Consider the following 26672-nt stretch of genomic DNA (forward strand, 5'->3'; position numbering starts at 1 on the left):
AAAAAAGCCGGAAGTGGTGCTGTGGCTCAAGTGGTAGAGTGCTAGCCTTGAGCTGAAGAGCTGAGGTTCAGCGCCCAGGCCCAGAGTTCAGGCCCCACGACTGGACCCAAAAAAAGAATCAAGAGATCTCATCTACTGTTGAAGAACTTAAGCAAGGGCCTCTGGCTCAGTTCCTCACCTAGGGCCTGTAGAAGACTCTGGAAGGAGCACCTCAGGCAAGGGGAAGAGACTTGGACCAGTACCCAGATGGCAGGAGAGTGAGGTGGGGTATCCAGATCCGGAGGCTCGGAACTGGTAAGGGACCAGCTCCTGGCTGAACCCCTTGATTCTACTTTTCCCCATGGGGGAAGATAGCACTGTTCACGCCGGCCTTACACCAGCTTTCATTTGCTCTTGAGAATCAGCTTTAAGTGTGCAGGAATTCATTTAGAAAGAACAATCTTTGGGCTGGGAAGGTGGCTTGGTGGTAGAGTGCTTGCCTTGCATGCATGAGGCCCTGAGTTCGATTCCTGAGCACCACATACGCAGAAAAAGCTGGAAATGGTACTGTGGCTCAAGTGGTAAAGTGCTCGCCTTGAGCTGAAGAGCTGAGGGACAGTGCCCAGGCCCAGAGTTCAGGCCCCACGACCGGCAAAAACAAAACAAAAAAAACTATCTTTTCTGTTTTTATTTCTTAATAAAGGAAGCCAGCTTCCTATCTCCGTCATAGTACATCTTTACTACGGAAAATGCAGGGCCAGGGATGGAGTGCTTGCCTAGCATGCACGAGGCTCTGGGTGAACTTAAAAAACAAAAAACAAAGGCAAGACACACCAAACCAACACAAGAAAATATAATAATAATTAACAAAGGTGCAGAGAAGCTGGTGTGAAGGGGGGAGGGGCAGGTCAGGCTGTGTGGCTGGGTGTCAGGTGACTGGTGGAGGGCAAGGGACGCTGGCTCATCTGTAAAGTGAGAACATGCTCCCCGCTGCTCAGCCCTGGGGGCCAATGACAAGGCAGGGAAAGCATCCAGTCAGTGATGAAGCAGTGTGAAGGGCCAATCACCTACCAGGATTTATTTGTTTTAATTCAGAGTTGATAACCTAGGGCCTTCCTCTAGTTAGGTAAGCGATTCTGCACCGACCGCCATCCCTAGCCTCTTCTTATGGTGTTTTGGAACAGGCACTACATTGCCCAGACTGGCTCCAAAGTTTCAATCCTCCCGACTCAGCCTCCCATGTAGCTGGGATTTTAGGTGTTCATCACAGTACTTGGCTCCCAATACATTCTACGTTTTTTTCCTTTTTGCACTAGTCCTCGGGCTTGAACTCAGGGCCTGGGCATGGTCCCAGAGCTGCTTTTGTTCAAGGTGAATGCTCTATCATTTGAGTCACAGCTCCCTTTCTAGCTTAAGTAGCTTATTGGAGATAAGAGTTTCTTGTTTGGGCTAGCTGTGAAGCACAATCTACAGATCTCAGCCTCTCAAGTAGGATTACAGCCGTGATGCACCGGCACCCAACTTCTTTCTTAAAAAAAAAAAACCAATGTATTTTTATTGTCTTCAAGTCGTTGTGCAAGGGAATTATTCAACAAATCAGTTTACAAGTACAGTGCATCTTGACTGTTGTCAGTCCTGAATTGTTCCCATCTCTCCCAACCCGCCCCGTCTCCTGAATGTTCCGAGTTTCATACGATATGTATTGAATATTATGACTTCATACCCCCCCTTCATTTTTGGTGGCCCTGGAATTTGAACTCAGGACTTTGTGTTCGAACCATGCTCTCAGCCTATCTTTAAAGGTCTGAATTGCTTTCGCTATAGGGCTGTAATATAAATGAACCAATCTTCTTCCTAGTGAACATCTTTCCTTTTGTCTCTTCTTTCATTTCCGTGTAATTTATACCACCTAGAGAACACCTGCAATAAAATGTCCATCTTTGATTGCTAACGACCTAATAAATCTCTTGGATAGCGCAGACATTTTTGCTGGAAGTCCAGATTTGCTGATGTCAAAGGACAACCTCAAATGCCAATCTCTGCTTTGAGCCCCAATGAACGCAGCGGAGACACATTCATCACCCCACCTCCCGATGCTTTTGACTCCAAGATTTACACCTCTATCACTTTATGTCCTTTAAAGGTCTAAGGTAGAAACATGATTGCTTTCCCTGTCTCCCTTCTGGTCCAGCACTGCAGCCTTGGATGGCTCCAAATCCCAGCACTCCATTTCCTGGACAGGCCCTGCAATCTCCACTCATCTCCGCAAGTACAGTGGGCAGGGAGGGAGGGAAGGAGGGAGGGAGGGAGTGTCAGGCAGCCATGGGCCACTAAACCTACCTCAGTTTCCCTCTCTCTCTCTCTCTGTCGTGGGGCTTGAGCTCTGGGCCTGGGCGAGTGCTCCACCACCTGAGCCACAGCGCCATTTCTGGTTTTCTGAGTGGTTTATTAGAGGCAAGAGTTTCCTGCTTTGAACCTTGATCCTCAGATCTCAGCCTCCTGAGTAGCTAGGATTTCAGGCGTAAGCAACTGATGCCTGGCTAATTTCTTTCTCTTGATATGGATATAGCTCCGCATTCATCCATCCATTCTCCATCCACACAACCACTCAAAAATGTTCTTCCCAATAGACAGGACACGTGTGTGTGTGTGTGTGTGTGTGTGTGTGTGTGTGTGTGTGTGTCCCAGTCCTGGGGCTTGAACTCAGGGCCTGGGTGCTATTCCTGAGCTTCTTTTGCTCAAGGCTAGCATTCTACCACTTGAGCCACAGAGCTACCTCTGGCTTTTTGGTAGTTTACTGGCAATAAAAGGATCTCGTGGTCTTTCTGCCTTGTGTTGGCTTTGAATCACTATCCTCAGATCTCAGCTTCCCAAGGAGTTAGGATTATAGGCGTGAGCCACCAGTGCCCAGCCACAGACCAGTTTCTTTAATGCTCTCTAGAATATGTTGATTTAAGGTAGAGAGAGGGAAGCCCAGCAATCCAAATATCTAGTTTTCATCCAGGACTTTGGAGCTGGGAGAAACTTCTAGAAACTTTTCCAGGGAGCTGTTTCATCATGTGGAAGTTGGCACTCTATCAGTTCCTGCCCCTCACTGAGCCTTCAGGGTGAGTAGGGATAATGGGTGCAAAGGCACTTCGCAAAGAAGGGAATGCTACACACAGCTATGGACTTAATATACTGCCTCTGCCCATAACTCACCCTTCTAGAACTTTCTCCCTTCCCTGGCAGGCCCTTGCTTCCTCTCCAAGGCCTCAGCTTCCTCTCTACACCCTGCTCACTGTTTCCTCCTCCGGTCCCCAGGCACACAGCAGCTCCTATCTCAAGATCGCAGTGACTTTGTGGGTCACCTTTCAGTCAAGCAATAATGAGTAACCGGGAATTCATGTTCAGATAACGTTTGGTTAGATTTTAATTCTTGGGCCCTCAGGGGCCTCAATCTCCCTGGAGGGATCAGCAGGGGGTGTGACTTCTGGTAGGTGCTTTGCTCAGCTCTAGGTACTTCTGTTAAATGTAAGGGCCACACAGCCATAATACTTCAGAATTAAACAGAACAACTGTCTACCAGTTCGAGCTTTCTGTATGGGGGTAAAAGTAGTAAGTAGCAACAAGCCCATTAGGATTTTTGTTTTAAAACTTACCTACCTGCTAGGTGCCAGTGACTGACTCATACCCGCAATTCTAGCTACTCAGGAAATTGAGATCTCAGGGTCTCGTTAGAAGCCAGCCTGGGCAGAAAAGTTCATGATTTGTTGTTGTTGTTTTTGGACCAGTCCTGGGGTTTGAGCTCATGGCCTGGGCATTGTCCCTGAGCTTCTTTTTGTTCAAGGTTAGGGCTCTACCACTTGAGTCACAGTGCCACGTCTGGCTTTTTCTGTGTATGTGGTACTGAGGAATTGAACCCAGGGCTTCAGGCATGCTAGGCAAGCGCTCTACCACTAAGCCATATTCCCAGCTCCCATGAGATTTTTTTTGTCAGTTTTGGGGCTTGAACTCAGGACCTGGGTACTGTTCCTGAGCTCTTTATGCTCAAGGTTAGTATGTACCAGTTTGAGCTACAGCTCCACTTTTGGTTTTCTGATGGTTAATTGGAGATCAAGAGTGTCATGGACTTTCCTGACCAGAGTTGGCTTTGAATGGCTCAGATCCTCAGATCCTCAGGAGCTAGGACTATAGGTATGGGCCATCAGTGGCTGGCTTCCACAAGACTTTTATCTCCAATTAACCAGCAAAAAGCCAGAAGTGAAGCTGTGGCTCCAGTGGTAGAATCCTAGCTAGCCTTGAGTGAAAAAGCTAAGGGACAGCCCCTAGGCCACCAACAACAGAAAACTAGTATACAGCCGGGCGCTGGTGGCTCATGCCTGTAATCCTAGCTACTCAGGAGGCTGAGATCTGAGGATTGCTGTTCAAAGCCACCCCGGGCAGGAGAGACCGTGAGACTCCTATCTCCAATAAACCACCAGAAAACCGGAAGTGGCGCTGTAGCTCAAGTGGTAGAGCGCTCGCCTTGAGCTGAAGAGCTGAGGGACAGCGCCCAGGCCCAGAGTTCAAGCCCCACGACCGACAAAAAAAAAAAAAGAAAACTAGTATACAAAAAACTACCTTATCAACCTTGAGAGTCCATAGTAGATGGCTTGCTTCAATCGGCATGAACAACAGTCTAGACACCTACTAAATAAACTTAACAGGTGACAGTAAAAGCCTTTGACTTGAGCCAGGGGTGGTGGTACATGCCTGTAAGCCTAGCGTTCCAGAAGTTGAAGGCAAGAGGATCATGAGTTTGACATCAGCTTGGGCTAGCTACACAGTGAGTTCTAGGCCAGCTGGGCACAGAGCGAGATGGTGCCTTTACTCACCCAGCCCACTAAAGGGGGGGGTGGGAGGGGGAAGAAGCCTTATGTTCTGCTGAATTCTGCAAGTCTGAACAACACCTTAAGGGTTCCACTAAGAGGCTGATCTTCCCTGAAGTGTCATTAAGTGCTCTAGTACTAGAAGCCCAGGAAGCTCTGGGTCACAGTGAATGTGCTAGACAGCCAGCAAGTCTCATTCATTTGCTGTTTCTCAGACACTCTATTAGCATTCCTGTAAATAACCCTTAACACTTCTTTTTGTTGTTGCTTTTGTGGAACAGAACTGCTAAATTCCATGAACCTTGAATTTTAGTCGTGTGTGTGTGTGTGTGTGTGTGTGTGTGTGTGTGTGTGTGTGTGTATGCTGATACTGGGACTTAAACTCCAATCTCACTTGATTTTTCTTGCCTGATGTCAGTACTCTACCACTTGAACCACACACCCCCTTCCCACCTTTTTGCTGGTTAATTGGAGGTAAGTATCTCAAAGGCGTCTCTACCCAGTATGGCTTCAAACTATGATCCTCAAATCTCCACTTCCTGAGTAGTTAGGATTACAGGTATGAGCCACCAGTGCCTAAGCATAAACCTTGATGTTTAACATTAGCCTGTGTTCACTGGTTGTCGACTCATTTTGTTGTTGTCGGCTAGCAGATGGTTTTGCAAGCCAAGAAGTAGTAGCAGATGTCAAAGTTTAGAAAAAAAAAGAATTGTGTGAGTAGAACATAAAATTCAGATCTCAGCCACTAAATCTCATCCGAGCCTATCCATGAAATTTATTTCTGAGTATTTGAGGAAAAATAACAACAGTAGCAAACAACTTCAAATTGAATTTAGGACTGATTCTCAAATTAGAAAGTAATTTGGGAATCATCTTCCATACTTTGGACCACAGAGCCTAGGGGGCAACTTTTTTTTTTTTTTTTAAATCCAGAACAAGTTCTTCTAGCATGTTCTATCAGTTCATCCCGTGCTTTGTTATGGCTCAGAAATCACCCAAAGCAATTTGTTTGCTTAAATGCAAGTTCTGATTCAGTGGGTCTCAAGATCAAGCTCCCAGGAAATGCTGACACTGAAGATTCTGCAAATGTTGACTATTTCATGATCCTAGGCACTGGAATTCTGTCTTTACAAGTAGAACTACTATAAAAAATGGTCAGATTTGGAGACTACATTGACCTCCTTCCTCTACAATAGCTGTGCAGGTGATGATGGGTTTAATAAGAGGTTGTTCTAGAAAAGGGCTCAGGGCCTTCACTAAACTCATGGCAGTTAAAATGGAAAAGTAGCATGGATATATTATTTAAGAGGCCAAATCACCCAAGTGACACACCCAAGTTAGGTACAAAAGGAAGCCTTGGAGTTGGGATTGTTTTTTCCAATCCAATAAGATCCACAGCTTGGGCTGGGAAGGTGGCTCAGTGGTAGAGCGTTTGCCTTGCATGCATGCGGGCCTGGGTTCCATTCCTCAGCATCACATAAGCAGTGAAAAAAAAAAAAAAGCTGGAAGTGGCGCTGTGGCTCAGGTGGTAGAGTGCTAGCCTTGAGCTGAAGAGCTGAGGGACAGCGCCCAGGCCCAGAGGTCAGGCCCCACAACCGACCAAAAAAAAAAGATCCACATCTTTTGTTTTTGCTTTGGATTTTTTTTTTTAATGCTGGTAGTGGGGCTTGAATTTAGGACCTATCAGGAGTTTGGCTTGCTTTTGCTAATCCCAATAGATCCATATCTGTTGTCCCTTTTTTCTGTTGTTGTTTTTTGATGCTGCTACTGGGGCTTGAACTCAAGACCTGGGTGCTATTGATTAGCTTTTTTTAAGCTGAAGGCTGGCACTCTACCATTTCAACCACAGCCTCCCTTCTGGCTTGTGGGTGGGTTAGTTGAAGGTAAGAATCTCGCGGACTTTCCTCCTGGGCTGATTTTGAATCTCAATCCTTACATCTCAGCTTCCTGACTTGCTAGGCTTATAGGCATAAGCCACAGGTTTCAAGCTGCTCAGGATGGCCTGGAACTCACAGGCTCAGTGGTCCTCCCGCCTCAGCCTCCTGAGAGCCGCCAAGCCCAGCTCTCTGCAGCTGCTCCGAATGGCATTTTTCAGACTAGGGAGTCCACAGCTGCCCCGGCTTTTTGTCTTGGGGTGGCCTTGCGGGCTTAGAACATGGTTGTGTGAACTCCTACCAACAGTGGTCCCTCACACCAGCCCCCAACACCTGCTCTGGGATGAACACAGCACGGACAACCGAGAGAGGACAAAGTGTCCCCAAAGCCATTTGGATAATACACCAAATCTATTACATAGCCCCTGCCCGGGGCACCCCGTGTTCATCTAATCACAGACAAGGAAAATCAAGAAAAAACCAGGAGGGGCTGGGAATGTGGCTCAGTGGTAGAGTGCTTGCCTAGCATGCATGAAGCCTTGGGTTCAATTCCTTAGTATCACATAAACAGAAAAAGCTGGAAGTGGTGCTGTGGCTCAAGTGGTAAAGCACTAGCCTTGAGCAAAAGAAGCCAGGCTCTGAGTTCAAGCCCCAGGACCGGCAAAAAAATAAAAGAAAGAAAAGAAAGAAAGATGAAAACGAAACAAAGAAATGTACTCATTACCTGACTTACGAAATGATAACCCCTCTGTACAACGCCTTAATAAAAACAATAAAAGTTGTATTTTAAAAACACATTTTTAAAAAAACACCGAACCCCCCCCCCCAGGAAAACCTGAGGAACAGCTCCAGATTAAAGACTCAAGAAAATGACAACAGAACTCAGTGTTGAGAGCATATATTGGGACATGAATGAATCAGTAGGCTGCTATTGTTGTTTGCTATAAAAAGACATTATTGGGATAATTATCAAAATGTAAATAGCACACAACGATGTCCACGTTAAACTTGCAGAATTGAATCATGGCCCTGTGGTTATGTAAGGGAAAACCCGTGTTCTTAGGACAACCACAATGACGTCACCAGGGGTGAAGGGTCAAGGTGCCTGGAACTTATTCTCCAAGGACAACGTGTAAACATTTACAAAGGGACATAGCAAATGGGGAAAAATGTGAACCATCGGTGAATCTGCCAGCTCAGTTCTATTCTTGCAAACTTCCTGCTAGGTTTGAACCTTTTATTTTCCTCCCAAAGGAAAAGTTTAGAAGTTTTCCCAAAGACATCTTGCGCTGGTTTGGCAAGAGCAAGTGCTCTGGGAGCAGCATCTAGAATCATTGTAACAAAGAACCCTGCCCAGGTGTGATGCTCAGGCTACCCGCAGTGGGTGCTATAGGTCATAAATGGGGAGAAGAGATCGCACTGTGGAGCCTGTAATCCTAGTGATTCAGGAGGCTGAGATCTGAGGATCACAGTTCAAAGCCAGCCTGGACAGAAAAAAAAATCCATGAGTCTTTTTCTGTTTTGTTATGGGGCTTGAACTCAGCGCCTGGGTGATGTCCCTGAGTTCTTTTGCTCAAGGCTAGCCCTCTACCATATTGAGTCACAGCTCCAAATCCAGTGTTCTGGGGGTTCATTGGAAGTTAAGAGTCTCCTGGACTTTTCTGCCCAGGCTAGCTTTGAACTGTGATCCTCAGATCTCAGCCTCTTGAGTAGCTAGGATCACAGGCGTGAGCAGCCACCAGTACCCAGCTTCAGCCCCAGGGAGCAGGTACCTGGGAGCCAATCACTGTGTGTCCTTCCCTGGATCAGCGTGGGATGAGGTAGCAATGAGAAGGTTTTTTGTTGTTTTTTTTTTTTTTTTTTTGCTCAGATTATTTGCTCAAATAATGATTCTTCTAAGTCCAGGTAGAAAACAGGCCTCTGTGATTATTATTTCCCTGTGCTGGAGATAACAAGCTCCCTCTCTCCAAACTCAGGAAGGGTCATGGTGGAGGTCATTTCAAGGTCAAGCCACAGCCAAGATCTCTGACAGCCAATGATCTATTTCCATAGCTATCTGACTGTCCCAGGAGAACAGAGTGGCTCAAAGGAATTCTTGTGTACCTTCCCTATTTCTTTCCCATATTCTTCTTCTTATTATTTTTTAATGAAAAGTGGGGAGGAAAGCACCTCTTCTGGCCCTGAGCCTAAAATCTCCCATGCGATGCTAATCTCTCCCCGCTGCTCCCACGTGTTGTCCTTGGCTCTGAGCCAGTTTAATATCGTGGTGGCAGATAGCAGGTTATGCCAAGGTTTCTATTAGCAAGCGTGGCTTTCAATTGTGTCTGAAACAGAGACAAGTCTTCTAGGCCAAGACCCCACCCCACATCCAGTCTCACAGGGCTCCCACAAATGCCTGCATTTGTGAGCCTATATTACTTAGTGGAATAATTTATTATTATTATTATATCTTAGTTAGCTGGCCATTCTCTTGGAAGAGTTTAAATTTGGTTACAGTTAAAAAAAAATAATCCAAGCCGGGCGCTGGTGGCTCACGCCAGCTACTCAGGAGGCTGAGATCTGAGGATCACAGTTCAAAGTCAGCCAGGGCAGGAAAAGCCATGAGACTCTTATCTCTAATGAACCACCAGAAAACTGGAAGTGGAGCTGTGGCTCAAAGTGGTAGAGCATTAGCCTTGAGTGAAGAAGCTCAGGGTTAGCACCCAGGCTCTGAGTTCAAGCCCCAAGACCAACCAAAAACAAAACAAAACAATCTCCTGAAGGTTAGGAATGCAGTAGGTACTCGCTGAAGTCTTGGCCAGGGTCCTGGGTGGAGTTCCCAGCACAACAAAATAAAAATAAAAAGGGTCACTTGTCTGAACAACAAGAACCAAGATTAATGACATGACGGGTATTTGAGAAACAAATGTTCTCTCCAATGTTTGATAAAGAACATCTCTCTCTGTTTTTACTCTTGTTCTCCTTTCCCTCGATCCCATTTTTCATGTACTTGTTTATATGCTGAAGATGGTTGAACCCCAACTATTGAATAATTCTCTCATTTATTACCCATGGTGCTATTCAGGCAGCCAGCAGGTTTAGGGCAGAATTCTCTCTTCAATGTGAGGAATCCCCTTTAGGTCCCCTCTGGTCACAGGATCTGCTTCTGAGCAGGTGAAGAATTAAAAGACCACAGCTAGGACTACAGGTTAATGCCTGTAGTCCTAGCTCCTCAGAAGGTTGAGATTTGGAGGATCATAATCTGAGGCCAGCCTGGGCAGAAAAATCTGCAAAAGTCTATTTCCAATTAACCATCAAAAAAAAAAACCAAACAAACAAACAAAAGGGGCTGGGAAGGTGGCTCAGTGGTAGAGCACTTGCCTTGCATGCACGAGGCCCTGGGTTCCATTCCTCAGCACCACATAAGCAAAAAGAAAAAAGCCAGAAGTGGCGCTGTGGCTCCAGTGTTAGAGCGCTGGTCTTGAGCTGAAGAGCTGAGGGACAGCGCCCAGGCCCAGAGTTCAGGCCCCACGACCGGACCCCCCCCCAAAAAAAAAGAAAAAAAAAAAACAAAAAACCTGGGCTGGAGGTATGGCTTAAAAGGTGGAGCTCCAGCCATCAGCAAGCAAGCCAAACAATCGAGCCTGAGGTCCTGGTACTGTAACAGCAGTGCCCTTCCCTGCCTTCTGCCCTTTCTTTTTGTGTTGTGAGTACGGAGCTCAAGTATGCTACTATTAAGTGTTTTGTATTATTCTTCTGCGCTGGTATTTACCAGGGGCTCTGGGGCTGCCTCCTGCATTTGTTGGATTTCCTCACACCACACACAGGTGCTTGTTCTATCTGGTACTACAAGAGTCTCCAATTTGGTGTGAAGAGCCAGCTATCTATGGAGCTCAGAGCCAGTGGCTCATTTCTTTAATCCTAGCTATCAGGAAGGCTAAAATCTAAGGGAGCCTGTTCGAAACCAACTTGGGAAGAAGACTCTGTAAGACTCTTATCTTTGATTAACCACTAAAACGATGGAGGTAGAGGTGTGCCTCAAGTGGTCAAGAATGCCCAGCAAAACCAGAGGGCCCCCAGTGCTGCCTTCACTTAGAACCAGTATCCTTAGATACAAAATACCAATGCAAAGTGAAAAATCTTCATTAACCAAAGGTCAGGAAGTTGGCAGGATGAAGTCGCAAGGCTGAAGAAATTCACAATTAAATCCCAGTGTGGGCTCTCTTGAGTTTGGAGCAAGATCTGTTTCTGGTTGTCACTTGGCATGTGACATGCATCCAAGGTCTTGGCCAGACTGTGGAAGATGCACGAAGGGCCTTAGCCAAAGCCTTGGCAGTGTGCACGCTCTCTCTGTGGGGCGGAGGAAGGGGGGATGCTGAGGAGTCTTGGCCGTGGGGGTTTCGAGATGTCCTTCCCCATCTGATCTCCGCTCAGAGAAGCACATGGGGGCTGAGAGGTAGAAAAACTACATCGCCGCCACACTTGGCTCTAAGAAGAGCATTCTTTGCTCATCTTGGACCCTGCCAACCAGGCCTCGGCTCATCCATTGCCTTGTTTTATTTCTAACTCATTTCCTCTGCCTTTGAATTTCTGGGCCCGGGTCCCTTTTTCCCCCATCACAGTGATTCACCCCCCACCCCCGCAGGTCTTTCTCCCAGCTTCTGATCATTTTCATGAGAAATACATCTGTGTCCACAGCATCCTGCTATAAGCATGTCAGCCTCGCCTTTTGTCTTAGACAATTTTGTGTTACTAGAACAAAATACCAGTGGCTGAGAAAACTTATAAAGAAAAGAAGTGTGTTTGGGCTCTCGTTCCAGAGTGCAGGGTTGAAGGCTCCTGTTTTGTGATGATTTCTTGCTGGCTGAGATTTGAAGTGGTGTAGGACATTAGTGTAGCAGGAGACAGGGAGTCTGTGTGGTGTGTTCTGGTCTTTGTTCTTTTTTTTGAGGGGGTTGCTTGTGGGGCTTGAACTCTGGGCCTGGGCACTGACCCTGAGCTCTTCAGCTCAAGGCAAGTGCTTTACCATTTGAGCCATAGTGCCACTTCTGGTTTTCTGGTGGTTCATTGGAGATTCTCTCATGGACTTTCTACTCGGGCTCGTTTTGAAAGGTGATCCTCAGATCTCAGCCTCCTGAGTAGCTAGGATTACAGGTGTGAGCTACAGGCACTTGGCATGAATAGCTTTCATAATGGTTTGATCCCACAGGATCTTTGAAGTTTTGGGCTCACTGTACTCTGTGGCTGTCTTTGGTACAGTGCCTTCCTTGGGTTCACTTCCCTGGGCTTGGAGCGTCACCCCAAAACATCTCAATTCTCCTGCTGCCTCTCTGAGTGCGCCTTCTTATCCATCTTCAAGGGATGCTGTTCCCTTCCCTTCCCATTGAATATCCCTCTTCTCATGGATTCTGTCCTTGACCTTCTTTTCCTGTTCCTACTCATCTGTCCTGTGGGAAATATCTTCTGTTCCTACAGCTTTAAAGCTACCTCTGCTTTATGACTTCTAAATCTCTACCTCTAGGTCTCAGCTCTCGATTTATACATCCAATTTCCTTCCAGTTATTTTTCACTAAATTTTCCATGAGCACTTTGAACTCAACAGGATAAAAACAGAACCTCTCTTCAACCTCACCTGCCTTGGTCTGTTCAAGAAGCTATATATAACAAAATTCTCTAGACCGTACAGCGTGTGTACAACAGACAGTGATTTCTCCCATCTGTGGCACGTGACAAGTCTAATCAAGCCTCCTGGCTACTCCACGGAAGGGGACAGGGTCCCTCTTTTATAAGAGTATTTCTCTCTCTTTTTTTTTTTTTTGGGGCCTGGTTGTGGGGCCTGAACTCTGTCTGGGTCTGGGCGCTGTCCCTCAGCTCTTCAGCTCAAGGCAAGCACTCTACCACTTGAGCCACAGCGCCACTTCGGCTTTTTTTCTTTTTGCTTATGTGGTGCTGAGGAATTGAACCCAGGGCCTCATGCATGCAAGGCAAGCGCTCTGCCACTGAGCCACTTTCCCAGCCCTCTCTCTTTTTTTTTTGTGCTAGTACTGGGAGGCTTGAACTCAGGGCCTGGGCATTGTCTCTTGGCTTTTGTGCTCAAGGCTGTGGCTCCACCTCTTGAGCCACAACTCCACTTCCAGCTTTTTAGTAGCTAATTGCAGATAAAATCTGCATGGACTTGGGCTGGGAAGGTGGCTCAGTGGTAGAGTGCTTGCCTTGCATGTATGAGGCCCTGGGTTCGATTCCTTAGCACCACATAAGCAGAAAAGGCTGGAAGTGGTGCTGTGGCTCAAGTGGTAGAGCGTGTGCCTTCAACCGAAGAGCTCAGAGACAGCGCCCAGGCCCAGAGTTCAAGACCCACGACCGACAAAAACAAAACCAAAATTTGGATGGACCTTTCTACCTGGTCAGGGTTCAAACTGGGATCCTTAGACCTTCTCAGCCTTCTGTGTAGCTGGGATCCCAGGCTTGAGCCCAGTAGCCCACATCTGTATTTATTAAGTTTATGTACCAAACAGCTTCCTTTATTTTCCTTTCCCTTCCCTTCTCTTTCCTTCTTTCTGATTCCAGGGATTGAACCCGGGGCCTTGCATTTGCTAAGCATTTGCTCTACCACTGAGCTACACCACCAGCCTCAGCAATATTGTTTTCTAACTGTTACAAAAAGCCCCAACAAAGGCATGCGGTGTGTGCAACTGGTATATCAGCTCTTCCAAGAAACCCAGATGGTTCCAAGCAAATTTAGTTGGGTGCTAAAAACAAGACTTCCCCCATAGATTAAAATTAAGTTACTCACACACACACATACACACACACCTTTTCAGTATCCTTTATTCCTCAAGAGTCTCTTTACTATGTTTCATTTTTCATTTCAATATTTCACTCTAGCTTTGATCTGCCAAACAAGGTGAAGTGAGTTAGTAACAAACTCTAATGTATAACAGACACGAATCCAGTGATTATCTATCTACCAGTCTCATAATAATTTTTAGCACCAGGTGAGCCAATTACTTGGTTTCACTAATGCATATCCATAATGTGATGGCATTTAGCTGACACTTCTCGACCTCTGTTTATTATCTCTATTAATCTGATCAACGTAACTAAAGATAATTAAAACTACTGTACATAATGGTCTGCATACCTCAAATCTATTTATGAGCTGAGTGCTGGTGGCTCATGCTTGTAATCCTACTACTCAGTAGGCTGAGATCTGAGGCTCATGGTTTGAAGCCAGTCTCCAATCAATCACCAAAAAGCTAGAAGTAGATGTTGTGACTTAAGTGGTAGAGTATCCGCCAAAAAGCCCAAATGAGAATAAGAGGTTCTGAGTTCAAGCCCCAGTATATCAGCAAACACACACACACACACACACACACACACACACACACACACACACACACACACACTATAACCATCTTTAAAAGTTTAGGAACAAGATGGCAATTTTTCAGATGCAGCTCCCTCAAGTTTACATTTAATGGGGCTATAAAATCGGGTGCAATATAAATAGGTCTTCAATAGGTACTCCTGGGGGAGAGATGGTTTAAGTCAGATTTAAGGATTTAATGCATTCGATTATATTTCGGGCAGTCTAGGAAGATCAAGTGAAGAATTTGGAGGTTAACAGCTGACACACCGCCTGGCTAGAAAGCAAGTCAGAGCAGATGTAAGCAACGCTTGGTGACGTCAAAGGAAGAAACGGCTTTACAATGATATCTGTTAGAAACCATCAGCTCCTTTTCCACAGGCCTGCCTTACAGTTTGGTTTTAGAGACTAAATGCCAGCCAGGAATTCTGTCCTTGCAGGTGTGTTTATCTCAGAGCTGCATCCGGGGACTCAAGAATGAAATCCATCTGACAAAGGGGCTGGCTCTGTACCTACAGCAGGAAGGTGATCCCCCTGTTCTCTTCGCAGAGATCTAGCAAGTCATTTGTATTGTTACGAAGCTCATCAGCACCCTGGACAAAGTTATCACCAGACCCTTCTAGACCCCAAGGCCAAACAATGACTTTTTCTTTTGCAGAATCCAGTTCAGGGTAAGCGGTTCTAGGCAAACACCATTCAACACTTAAAGACCCACAAGAAGGATGCATGAACGCCCATGAATGCTGAATTAATGCCTTGCATCTACGACACACCCACCCAGCATGCCACCAAAAAAAGGTGTGTCACTCATAATTGTTAGATGCTATTTACGCTCATAAAACTTTGTGTGTGTGTGTGTGTGTGTGCGCGCGCGCGCGCGCGTGCGCATAGGCATGTGTGCCCACATGCCAGCCATGGGGTTAAACTCAGGGCCTGGAAGCTGTTCCTTAGCTTTTTTGTGTGTAAGGCTAGCACTCTACCACTTGAGTCACAGCTCCACTTCTGGCTTTTTGGTGGTTAGCTGGAGATAAGAATCTTACGTACTCTCCTGTCTAGGCTGGCTTCAAACTGTGATCCTCAGATCTCAGCCTGTTGAGTAGCTAGGATTACAGATGTGAGCCACTGGCACCCAATCCAATAATATCTTTCTTTGCTTCTTATCCCCTACTCTCCAGCCCAGGATCTAATCAAGAATCAGGCATTAGGGGTTGGGAAGGTGGCTCAGTGGTAGAGTGCTTGCCTTGCATACATGAGGCCCTGGGTTCGATTCCTCAGCACCACATAAGCAGAAAAAAAAAGCCGGAAGTGGCGCTGTGGCTCAAGTGGTAGAGCGCTAGCCTTGAGCTGAAAAGCTGAGGGACAGCGCCCAGGGCCAGAGTTCAGGCCCCACGACCGGACCTCCCCCCCCCCCCAAAAAAAGACTCAGGCATTAAATTCAGTTGTCAAATTCTTTTAGGTGGTTCCTAGGTTTTTGTTTGGTTTTGGTGTGTGCGCGTGCATGTACATTTGTATTGGAGTTGAACTTGGGTCTGGCATTTTCACTTGGTTTCTTTACTTAAGGCTGATGCTCTACCATTTGAGCCACAGCTCTACTTCCAGCCAGTAAACTGGAGATAAGAGTCTCACGGACTATTTTGCCCAGCCTTGCTTCAAACCAGGATCCTTAGCTCTCCCCTCTTGAGTAGCTAGGATTACAGGTATGAGCCACCTGTGTCTGGCTGGTTTTGATTTTTTAAATTTTATTTTTCAAACAAGTTGGGCCAGTTGGATGTCTGATTCATTCCTTACTATTGAACTTGGGTTAAACATGGAAAGGTCAATCCAAGGAGGGGTCCCTGGCCATGTGTCCCACGGGGAGACACAGTATGCCCATTTGCTCTATGATCAGTTACACAAGATTTGCTCCCTGTGGCATTGATCATTAATGTGCAATCTCTGCAGTGACATTGTGCAATAGTGTGCATGTGCTCTTCCCCAGTATCCGCTTCCTTCAATGGTGTCAGTCTCCTGGTGACTCAGTGATTTCGACAACAGTTGTAAAATGGTCATTCAGATGCTGCTACTTAAATAAGCCTTTCCTAGCTTTGCTCTCCAGTTTCCCAATCATAATTTGGCACTGTTTCCGGTTGTCCTGCTTTCAGCCATGTTGCTTAACTGTCTTCTTAACTCTTAGTACTACTACGTCAGCACAGTATAGTTGAACCAAGGCCAGACAGAAAACCAACACTTACGCTGGGTTGTATCTATCAAGAGTAATCATTACAAGCAATAATTGTAGCTTCTTTACGGAGGTGAGAAACACTGTGATTATATCTGAGTCAGGAAGCCAACTCTTAGGCTGCTGGACAGAATTCCTCTTTGATCATTTAAAACAAACAAACAAAAACACCCACCTCTCAGATGTACTGCAAATAGCAACAGCTACCTCCCAAGGAATCAGACATGATCTGCTTTGATTCATTGCCCTCAAACGAATGGATGTACAGTGGCATGGAACAAAGTAGAAAACAATCTTGCCAAAGTACAAATGGGAGTGGTGTTTTATACAATTTTTTTCTTCTTCTTTTTCTTTTTTTTGTTAAAGTATCTTCTGACTTATTAGAGAAAATTACCGATTTCGTAGGTGGCTGGTTATAATAATCCACGGTTACAAGCAGAGCCATAAAAGTTGAAGACATCAGAGATCGTATCTAAAAATAAAGCACATACTTTTTTTTTTCCCCTTTCAACAATCCTCAATTAGAAGCCATGTAAGGAAAAAAGAAATCAGCTTCTGGGACCTGTAAATATGAATTCCCAGTTCTCCCTGGCACGTCTGTTTTATAATTTAATTTTTGAGTACATCTTGAAATGCGTTACTAACCATCGCATTTGCCGCATTGCCTTCTTGATGTTGCAAATGCTGACACTGCATCGCACTTCATGAGGACTGTTGTCAATTAAAAAAACAATAAATGGAGGTAGTTCTCCCCCACATGATGAAGCTTTCCCTGGCAGCTGGTTGCTCCCAGGGTAAGCGATTTGGGGTGAGGAGGGCATCTCTGGCCTTCTCCCCGAGGCATGAACGATGAGCCTTCAATGCAGGGAGATGTTTATGCAAGTCTGGTAAAGATGGCACCCAGAGAATAAACTCCATTTGTGTGGAAACCTTTGTACTTAAGGAAATGGAATAGCCTAATTTCCTAAAACCAACAACGACCCATTGTTTGTGGAAATCAGTCTTAACTAATGTAAGGTAATAATCAGCAGTTAAACTTGAAAGCAATTAGGGCCAAGAGTCACTGGCTCACACCTGTACTCCAAGCTACTCAGGAAGGAGGCTGAGATCCCAGGGTCATGGTTTGCAGCTAGTCCAGACAAGGAACGTCCATGAGACTCTTATCTCCATTTAATCATCAAAAAACCAAAAGTAGAGTATGGCTTAAGTGGTAGAGCCTTGAGCAAAAAGGGCTCAGGGACAGAGCCAAGGCCCTGAGTTCAAGTCCCATGACCAACCAAAAAAAAAGATAAATCATGCAAAATGGAATCCTACTGTTGTTTCTGGAATAGAACCTAGGACTTCAGGGGAAAAGTGGCGAAATTTGCACCAAGTATGTAGTTTGGACAAACACACCAAAGTTAGGGACATGTTCACATTAGGGTAGGTGTGGTGCACAGTGGAAGGAAACTGCGCACATCATCTATACAACGTTATTACATACTAAGATGATCACCAACATGAAGAGTTCATTTCAAAACATTTTGTAGGGCATGGCATGCCATTCTTTGGCTTACAATCCCGGGCTAACTTCCCCCTGCACTACAATCCAAACTCTTTGCCACAGCCCCACATGCCTTCCACGATCTGGCTTCCCCCTCTGTTCAACCTCATCGACTTCTCTACCTTCTTTCCCTCTGGGCAATGATCTTTTTAATTTTGTTGGGCGCTGTCCCTCAACTCTTCAGCTCAAGGCCAGGGCTCTACCACGTGAGCCACAGCGCCACTTCCGGTTTTCTGGTGGTTCACTGGATGGAGATCAGAGTCTCATGGACTTTCCTGCCTGGGCTGGCTTTGAACCTCAATCTGCAGATCTCAGCCTCTTGAGTAGCTAGGATTACAGGCGTGAACCACCGGGGCCCAGCTGGGCAATGATTTTCTATCCGTTCCTGGAATTTCTGACTGTCAGGGAACCAAGGTCTTTGCCCTCAGCGTCTCTGCATTCCTGTGCTGTGAAGGCTATAGCATACTGCTACATGCTGGGCAGCTTAAACAACAAAATTGAGTCATCTCACAGTTCCTGGGGAGGCTGAAAACTCAAGGGCAGGGTGCTGCTGGCAAGGTTGGTTGGTTGTCCGCCCCCCCACCTCCCAGTCCTCCCATCTAGTCTGGCAGTCAGCCAACTCACTATGCTGTTCTCTCCTGTGCGCATGTGCACCAACTTCTTGTTGACTGGCCAAGTTTTCTCTTCTCACAAGGATGCTGGATTAGGCCCCACCCTAATCCCCTTGTTTGAAGTGAATCCATTTCTTTAAAGGCTCTGCCACCAAACACAATCATATTCTGAAGGCTTCCATAGATGAATTGGGGTGGAAGGTTGCACCTCATGATTGCACCTGGCCTGGAAAACCAGCAGATGGCAGGCTCCGTGCCAAACTCAGACCCACTTGGAATTGCCCTGCATTGTCAGAGGCCTTTCTGACTGCATGGCTTCCACGTGGCTCTCTCTATCCTGTTTATTGCCTTTGTGACAGTTACAGCTGCGATTTCTTCCTTGCTTTGCTGGCTCGTGGTCTGAATTCTCCTACTCCAGGAGCAAGGGACCACAGGTCTCTGTCTGATGGCTGTATCCTCAACACCTCTCCTAGTGCCTGACTTCCAATAACAGGTGCACAACCACAAATGACTAACAACTCATACAAAACCAGCCTCGTGAACAAAGCACCATTATCGCAGCCAATCCAAGATATACTATTCACAGGATGGCTGGCCCAGTGGCTACCTCTATGTGTATGAGAACTTACAGTTTAAAAAGAACTTCCATATAAACGAACCTCTAGAAAACGTCCACTCTTTGACAGAGGCATTATTGCGTTCGTGTGTGGGGCCACAGGCGCCAGTACTCAAAGCCTAGATGCTGTCCCTTAACTTTTTCATTCAAGGCGTGCTGGTGCTCTAGTATTTGAACCACAGTCCTACTTCTGACTTTTTACTGGTTAATTGGAGATCAGAGTCTCATGGACTTTCTTACTCAGACAGGCTTCAAACAGTGTGAGCCACCGGCACCCAGCTTGATACAAGCATTATTTATTCTATCTTCTTGTTAAGCCAAGACTCCAGTCGGTTAATAGGATTGCTGAAGGTCACAGAGCCGGAGCTGGAATGATCTTTTGGTCTCTAGAACAACGCTGTGTTCTTTCCTTCCAACCTTGATGAACTAGGCAGTAAATAAATTCCAAATACTTGTTTCAGTCAACCTCTTGGGAGAGCTCTGTGAAAGACAGAGCTTAGTTTCCAGGAACTGAAAAAGAACTAGACGTTCTTTGCTTATCGGACTTTCCTAGCTGAGGAATACTGTCTTTGTCGATAATGTGACTAATAAGAATATATACGGTGTCTTGGGCCACACAGCAGGGTGGTGGTTACAGCCAAACAGGCGTTTATTTTCAGCAGTAGGAAAAGAAAAGGCATCCAAAGATTTTGCTTTCTTGAGTGTTTGTGTCTTAAATCTGTTAGGTCTCAGCCATGTTGTCCCTTAGGTCCCCCTGGGAGAGTTTTAGAAATCCTCGTGCCTGGTCAGGTGTCTGTGGCTTATGCCTATAATCCCAGCAACTTAGGAGGCTGCGATGTGTAAACTACAGTTCAAAGCCAGCCTAGGCAGGAAAGTCTGAGACTCTTTTCTCCAATTAACCAGCAAAAAGCCAGAAGTGGAGCTGTTAGCAGAGTACCAACCTTGAACAAAAGAGCAAATGGACAATACCTGGGCCCTGAGTTCAAGCCCCCAGCACTAGCATTAAGAAGGGGGGGAAAAAAGGCAAAGCAAAGCAGGGTGACATTGTCCAAAAAGAAATGTACTCGTGACCAGACTTACGTAACTGTAACCCCTCGGTACCTCACCTTTATACTAACAGATTAAACAAAACAAAGCACAGGCCAGCCTGGGGGCATCCATGACTGCCAGCTTCTCAGGTGACTTGCCCAGCTAGGCCCTGGCTGGCTGAGGCTCGAATGGTCAAGCCAAACAGAGCATGGGCCATTTTTACAAGCATGCCCACAACCACACCCAGAATTCAGCCCCCTGGAAGGGTGTGTGTGAGATCCTTCCTCTGTGGTAGCTGCAGTGGGGCCAACGAAAGCAATGAAACCCCCTCCCTCCCCCGGGGTGAGAGGGGATGGAGATGGAGAATCCAGGCCGGAGCCAATGGTCAAACTTCTCAGGTGATGTCAGAGCCGCTGCCGTTAAGTGGCGCTGGGGTTTTGTTTGGAAAAAGGAATAGGGGCCAGGCCACCCCCATTATCCCCTGGGACCCCAGTCACCTGCAGCAGGTGTCACACACATGGCTGAGCCTTTTGCTGAGCCAGGCCGAGCTGAGCAATGACTCTCTTAAACCCAGAATTAGGGCCTTACACAAACAACAGAAGCTCATTTTGGTCCAGTGCCAGCCTCCGCCCAGCACTCACTAAGGCTTAAATAATTCTCCTCAGTAGGTGCGTAACATAAACGGGCCTCAATCGGGAGACGACTTCCCCTCTGATGGCCAGGCTTCTAGTAATCACAGTTTGCAGGTTCACACAATCACCGATTTATTAGCTTTCTTTTCTTTTTTTTTTTAGTGAGAAGCGGTATTTCTATCTAGTCATCCTATAAACACTATTTCTTTCTTGTTCCTTTTTTAAACTAGAATTTGGAGGGTGTAAAAATATGACTTATATGATCATTGATAATAAGATAATAACATGTGCTCTATTCCACCACTAATCCATGTGATTATCACTATCGTCTTTCCATTTAATTATTGCTTCTTATCATCAGCCATTTCATTAAAGTTTTGGCAGGTAGGGGAGGAAATCAGGTTAGAGATAGTGGCAAGAAGGATGGCAACCGAATGATAAGATTTGACGTTCAGAGCATGTAGAAATGAACTGAGCTTTTATTAAATAACCTGGCAGTGCGTGTGGAGGCAGGCGGATGCCCACCTCTGCCCACCAGTCCTGAACTCTGCGTCCACTCTGGACAGAAGAGGAGCTGGCGCCCTTGCCAGGCGCTGGTGGCTCATGCTTGCAGTCCCAATTACTCAAGAACAAAGAAGCCCAGGAGAGTCAGAACAGAGCACATCAGGCCTGGTGCTCACGGCCATCAGCCTAGCTACTCAGGAGGCTGAGATCTGAGGATCGTGGTTCAAAGCCAGCCTGGGCAGGAAAGTCCATGAAACTCTTATCTCCTATTAACCAGAAAACCAGAAAGTGGTGCTGTGGCTCAAGTGGTAGAGCGCTTGCCTTGAGCATGGAGAGGCTCAGGGACAGAGCCCAACTTCAAGACACACACACACACACACACACACACACACACACACACACACGGCCCTAACTTCAACACACACACACACACACACACACAAACACACACACACACACAGAGGCTCAGGGGCAGAGCCCAGGCCCTAACTTCAAGACACACACACACACACACACACACACACACACACACGGCCCTAACTTCAACACACACACACACACACACACACACACACACACACACGTGCGTGCGCACCAGTGAGACAATGGATTTTTAAGTAATACGAATACACCAAGTTCCAGGCCCAAATGCCTGAGTCAGAATGCCATGCGGGGTAAAGGTTTTCCCTAGGTGCCTCCGATTTTTTCGGGTGGGATATGTGTGAATGTACAGATAGGCCCATCTAAGCATGAGGTAAGAGATCAGGCTCAGGGTCACACACAGATCTGATTTGAGTCACTTCTCCAAGTCAAGTAATAGCAGCTGAAAACATCTGTACTGAATCCAATGGTCAGAACCAGACCCCGGGGAGCTGCGTTTCCCATCATCCTCTCTGCCTCTAATGATAGTCATTGCAGGTAAAGATCACAGAGGTTTTTGGGGTTGGGGAAAGCACATCTCAACGAGCCACAGGGACCAGGCCAAACAGGACATCTCAGAGGTCCTGGGCGCAGACTCTGCCGCCCGCCCTGGTCATAAAGACTCTGGAACCGGCATGGCTGCACAGCACACAAGGTCACAAGCTACTCACGCTGTCGTTGCTCCCTTTGTTGTCCTCGTACTTGGTTTCTATGTGGATGGAGAATTTCGGCAGAAAGGAGCACTGTGGAGAGAAGGGAAACTTCCATTAGCATGACTTTCCCTTCCTTTCAAGCACGATTTGAGAGCAAGATTACCAAGGTACTACATCCATCACGACGTTTAGATACGCAAAGCCGCCGCTGGAGCGTGATTATGATTTCTCCAGTCAGACCACAGACAGTCATGGCTATGGAAGGCCACAGGGCCCAAGAGAGTATTTCCAGAAGGAGTATGTTCAAGGGGATCCTGCCACTTGGCTATACAGAAGCAAATCCTTGAAGCGAGGGTCAGGCTCCAGCACTGGGAGAGACCACCATGGCTCAGACCTCACTTTACCTTTCCATAGTCACAGAATACTCAGGCCAGACACACCTGCTGTTTAACAGCTCACTCTGGGGAAGTCATATAACTTCTCTGAACCCTAGTATTCAAACAGGAATCATAAGCATTATCTAAGAGTGACATTATAAAAGCTAAAGTGAGCCAGGCGCTGGTGATTCACGTCTGTAATCCTAGCTACTCAAGAGGCTGAGATCTGAGGATCGCGGTTCAAAGCCAGCCTGGGCAGAAAAAAGGACTCTTATCTCCAATAAACCACTCAGAAAACTGGAAGTGGCACGGTAGTTTAAGTGGTAGAGGCTAGCTTTGAACTGAAGAGCTGAGGGACAGCGCTCAGGCCTAGAGTTCAAGCCCCACTACAGAACCCTCCCCCCCCCCAAAAAAAGCTAAAGTGATATATAAAAAACAGAATCCAAGCCGGGCATCCATGGCTCACACCTGTAATCCTAGCTACTCAGGAGGCTGAGATCTAAGACACAAGTTTGAAGCCAGCCCAGGTAGACAAATCTGAAACTCTTATCTCCAATTAATCAGCAAAAGAGCTGAAAGTAGAGGTTTGGCTCAAGTGGTAGAGTGCCAGCTTTGAGTAAAAAAGCCAAGTATGAACACAAGACCCTGAGTTCAAGCCCCCATAGCAACGCACATGCGCGTGTACACACACACACTGAGTGCAAGAAGGCTGGGTGTGTCTCAGTGGTGGGGTACAGGCTGTGTGTACACAAAGCCTTGGGATCTGGTCCCCACAAAACCAAACCCAAGTGTGTGTGTGAATCAGAGCGAAGGATTCCTTCACCCAAGGGCAATGATCAGCATGTAGCTGCGGTGGAAACACAGAGTTTCTGACCAGAAACAGCAGCCTCTCTGCTTGGGCGGACCAGTGAGGGAGAGAAAGCTGAACTGCGAGCCCAGCCTGGCAGGGCTCAGTGGGTCCCGCTGTCCTGTCACGGTGTCGAGCTTTGAAGGACTGGCGCAGTCTGGGAAGAGGACTTTGATGGATGCTGGGATAAACACCCTCCTGCTGGTACTAAGCTGGGCAGCGACTTTCTCAGCCACCACAGATGGGGCTGGAGGATAATGGGTAAAACAAGCCCAGGGCTCCATGGGGCCGGGTGGGGTTGGAGGTGTGGCTGTAGGTGATGGGAAAATGAGACTGGACTTGATCGGATCCCAGTGCTAAAAGGCTTTTCATGTAGCACACTCAGAGCACGCGCTATGGGTACCTGACACATTCAAGATGCATTCACATATTTGCCAAACCTCCCAGGGGTAAATCCTATTATCATTTCTGTTTTTTGTTTTTGTTGGTCCTGGGGCTTGAACTCTGGGACTGAGCACTGTCCCTGAGCGCTTCAGCTCAAGGCGAGTGCTCTACCACTTGAGCTACAGAGCCACTTCTGGTTTTCTGGTGGTTTATTGGAGATAAGAGTCATAGACTTTCCTACCTGCGCTGGCTTTGAACCTTGATCCTCAGATCTCAGCCTCCTGAGTAGCTAGGATTACAGGCATGAGCCACCGGGTGCCCGGCTCATCTCTGCTTTCAAAATGCAGAATAGAAGCACTGAGGGGTTAAGTAAACAGCCCAGGATCACACAACTAGTGCATCACAGCATCAGCTGAAAGCTGAGCAGCCTGGTCCTAGTGTTCAAACACGGCATGATTACCCTAGTGCTTCTCAAAGAGAGGATGTGTGGCCCTGTAACGGCAGGACCATCCTAGCTCACCTTGTTACTAATGCCAGTTCTTGGGCTTCCGCCAAGACCCACGGAGTCAGAAACCCTGGAGTGAACATTATCTCACATCTCATTAAGAGTCCATAAATAATCCAGGCACGGTGGCCCATGTCTGTAATCCTAGTTACTCAGGAGGCTGAGATCTGAGGATCACCATTCAAAAGCTAGCTCAGGCAGGAAAGTCCATGAGACTCTTATTTCCAATGAGACAGATAGACAGACAGACAGATACACACACATACGAGCCAGAAGTGGAGTTGTGGTAGATTGCTAACCTTAAGTGAAAAAGCTTAGGGACAGTGAGTTCAAGTCTCAGTGCTGGCGTGTACACACACACACACACACACACACACGTCCATAAGAGACCTCCTTTCCCCCCCATGGGCTTCACCCCCACAGCCACAACAGAGACCTCATGGGCCTAAGTACCAGAGGGCAAGGGCTGGGAATTAGCCCAGCTAATTTCCCCAATACTGCATGCCTGTGCGCATCTGGCTCCGATGTGTCTTAATCTGAGTGTTTCAAGCCACCTGAACCCTGGCTAAGAAGGCACCGAAGCCATCGACCCAGTAATCGCCGTTATACAGATCGAGGCCCTGGGATGATTCATCAACACCTTCTCCGGGAACTGCTGCCCTCACACCCGGTGCCAGGGAGTCCCAGGGCAGGGCTGCGAGCCGCCAGTCCTGGAGGGCTGCCCTGCCCACGCCCCGCAGCAGAGCCGGATTGACTTCTGAAGGTGGAGACACGCCCTGGCAGACAGACACTCTTCAAAGCCGAGAGACTTGAGGGAAATCAATGTTGGACTTTTGAGCCCATAATTCATCTGAGGATCACTCCAGTAACGGATGGGAGGTGGGTCTGGGGGTGCCAAGTAGAAAACCACAAAGCGCTCTTATCGATTGAACCTCGAAACCACGTAACTAGGTCAGGCAAAGGCATTTTAGCATTAGGGGATGAAAACCCAAATATGAAATGCAACGCTCCCGATGCAAATGAGCAGATGTGGTTATTTTTAAGTTGAGGACTTTGGGTTGTTGTGTTATCGGGTGATGGTGCACCTGCCTTCAGCAAAGCAGACGAGGATCGGCCAGCACCAGACAGACCAGTCCACGGCGGCCAGTGTGTAGTCCTTGGGCAGATGATTTGGGATGGATCACCGCTTGGGATATCTGATGGCTGCTGCCTGCAGCCCTGGTATGTTTTGAGTATCTCAAGTTAAAATCAGGAATGTTGGCCAAGTGACAGTGGCTCACACGTGTAATCCTAGCTACTCAGGAGACTGAGATCTGAAGACCAAGGTTCAAAGCCAGCCAAGGTAAGAACAATGCAAGGAGAGCCAAGTAGCTTAATTAGTAGAACATCAGCCTTGAGCTCAGCTCAGACCTGTAGGGGCCTTAGTGCCAGAAGTGCCAGAAGGCAGAGGCTGAGAACTGGCCACAGATTAACTTTCCTGACATTGCATGCCTGGGTGCATTTGAGTGAAGAAACTAAGGGACAGGGCCCAGGCCCCCAGTTCGAGTCCCAGTACAAACACAAACACACACACACACACACACATATAAACACACACACACACACACACACACCAGGTGTCTCTGTGGCTCTAGGCATTTGAATTTTAATGTGATGACGTGTTCATCTGAAGATAAATTTCTGTCTTCCCGGTGTAGGTTAGTGTGTCTAAAAATTCAGCAGAGCTTGGCTGTCAAGCAAGCCTTCCATTTCTCCCCGGCTGTCCCCACCCCAAGTTATTCCGAGCCATTTCCCCCTCTCCATCCTGGAGCTGATCATTTCCATTCATAGTCTGATGAGAACACAAACCATGTGAGAGAAACACCTACACTTCCTTCCCTCCACTTCCATCACCCGCTTATTTCTTTATGCTGCTTGTTCTCGATGAATCAGGGAAATGACTATCCGCCCCCCCCCCCCCGGCTAACACAACAGAAGATGTTGCTCAAATGGTACAGGGCTTGACTAGGGGGTGCCAGGTCCTGACTTCAAATTCCAGCACTACAGAAACACCCACTGAACGCAAACCATTTCTGAAGGAGGGTCCCTTGAACACTGCCAGTCTTGATTGTGTTTGGCTCTTCAACACAGCCCACCCCTTCTTCAGTGACACCTTTGTTCTTTAGCCCTCAAACTGTTTTAGTCATTTTCCAACAAGGTCATCTACAGCCACTGACATCAGGAATGGCGTATCAGTCACTCAAGCTACCTCAACTCACCGCAGCTTTTGCTCAGATACTGCTTCC

The 26672-nt window shown here is 47.0% G+C and overlaps 1 protein-coding gene across 1 annotated transcript in view; it reads right to left on the minus strand.

Annotated features, from left to right (window-relative positions):
* LOC106001530 overlaps positions 1–26672 on the minus strand; it is a 153262-nt gene that overhangs the window by 27374 nt on the left and 99216 nt on the right. The window contains exons 7-8 of the mRNA XM_013036623.1: positions 22293–22364; positions 12348–12353 (exon numbers count right to left, since the gene is read on the minus strand). Of these exons, the coding sequence (XP_012892077.1) occupies positions 12348–12353; positions 22293–22364 (78 nt within the window). The remainder of the gene's footprint in view (positions 1–12347; positions 12354–22292; positions 22365–26672) is intronic.

This window comes from Dipodomys ordii, unplaced genomic scaffold (assembly GCF_000151885.1).
Source record: "Dipodomys ordii isolate 6190 unplaced genomic scaffold, Dord_2.0 Scaffold7, whole genome shotgun sequence".
In the NCBI taxonomy this organism is placed as follows: Eukaryota; Metazoa; Chordata; class Mammalia; order Rodentia; family Heteromyidae; genus Dipodomys; species Dipodomys ordii.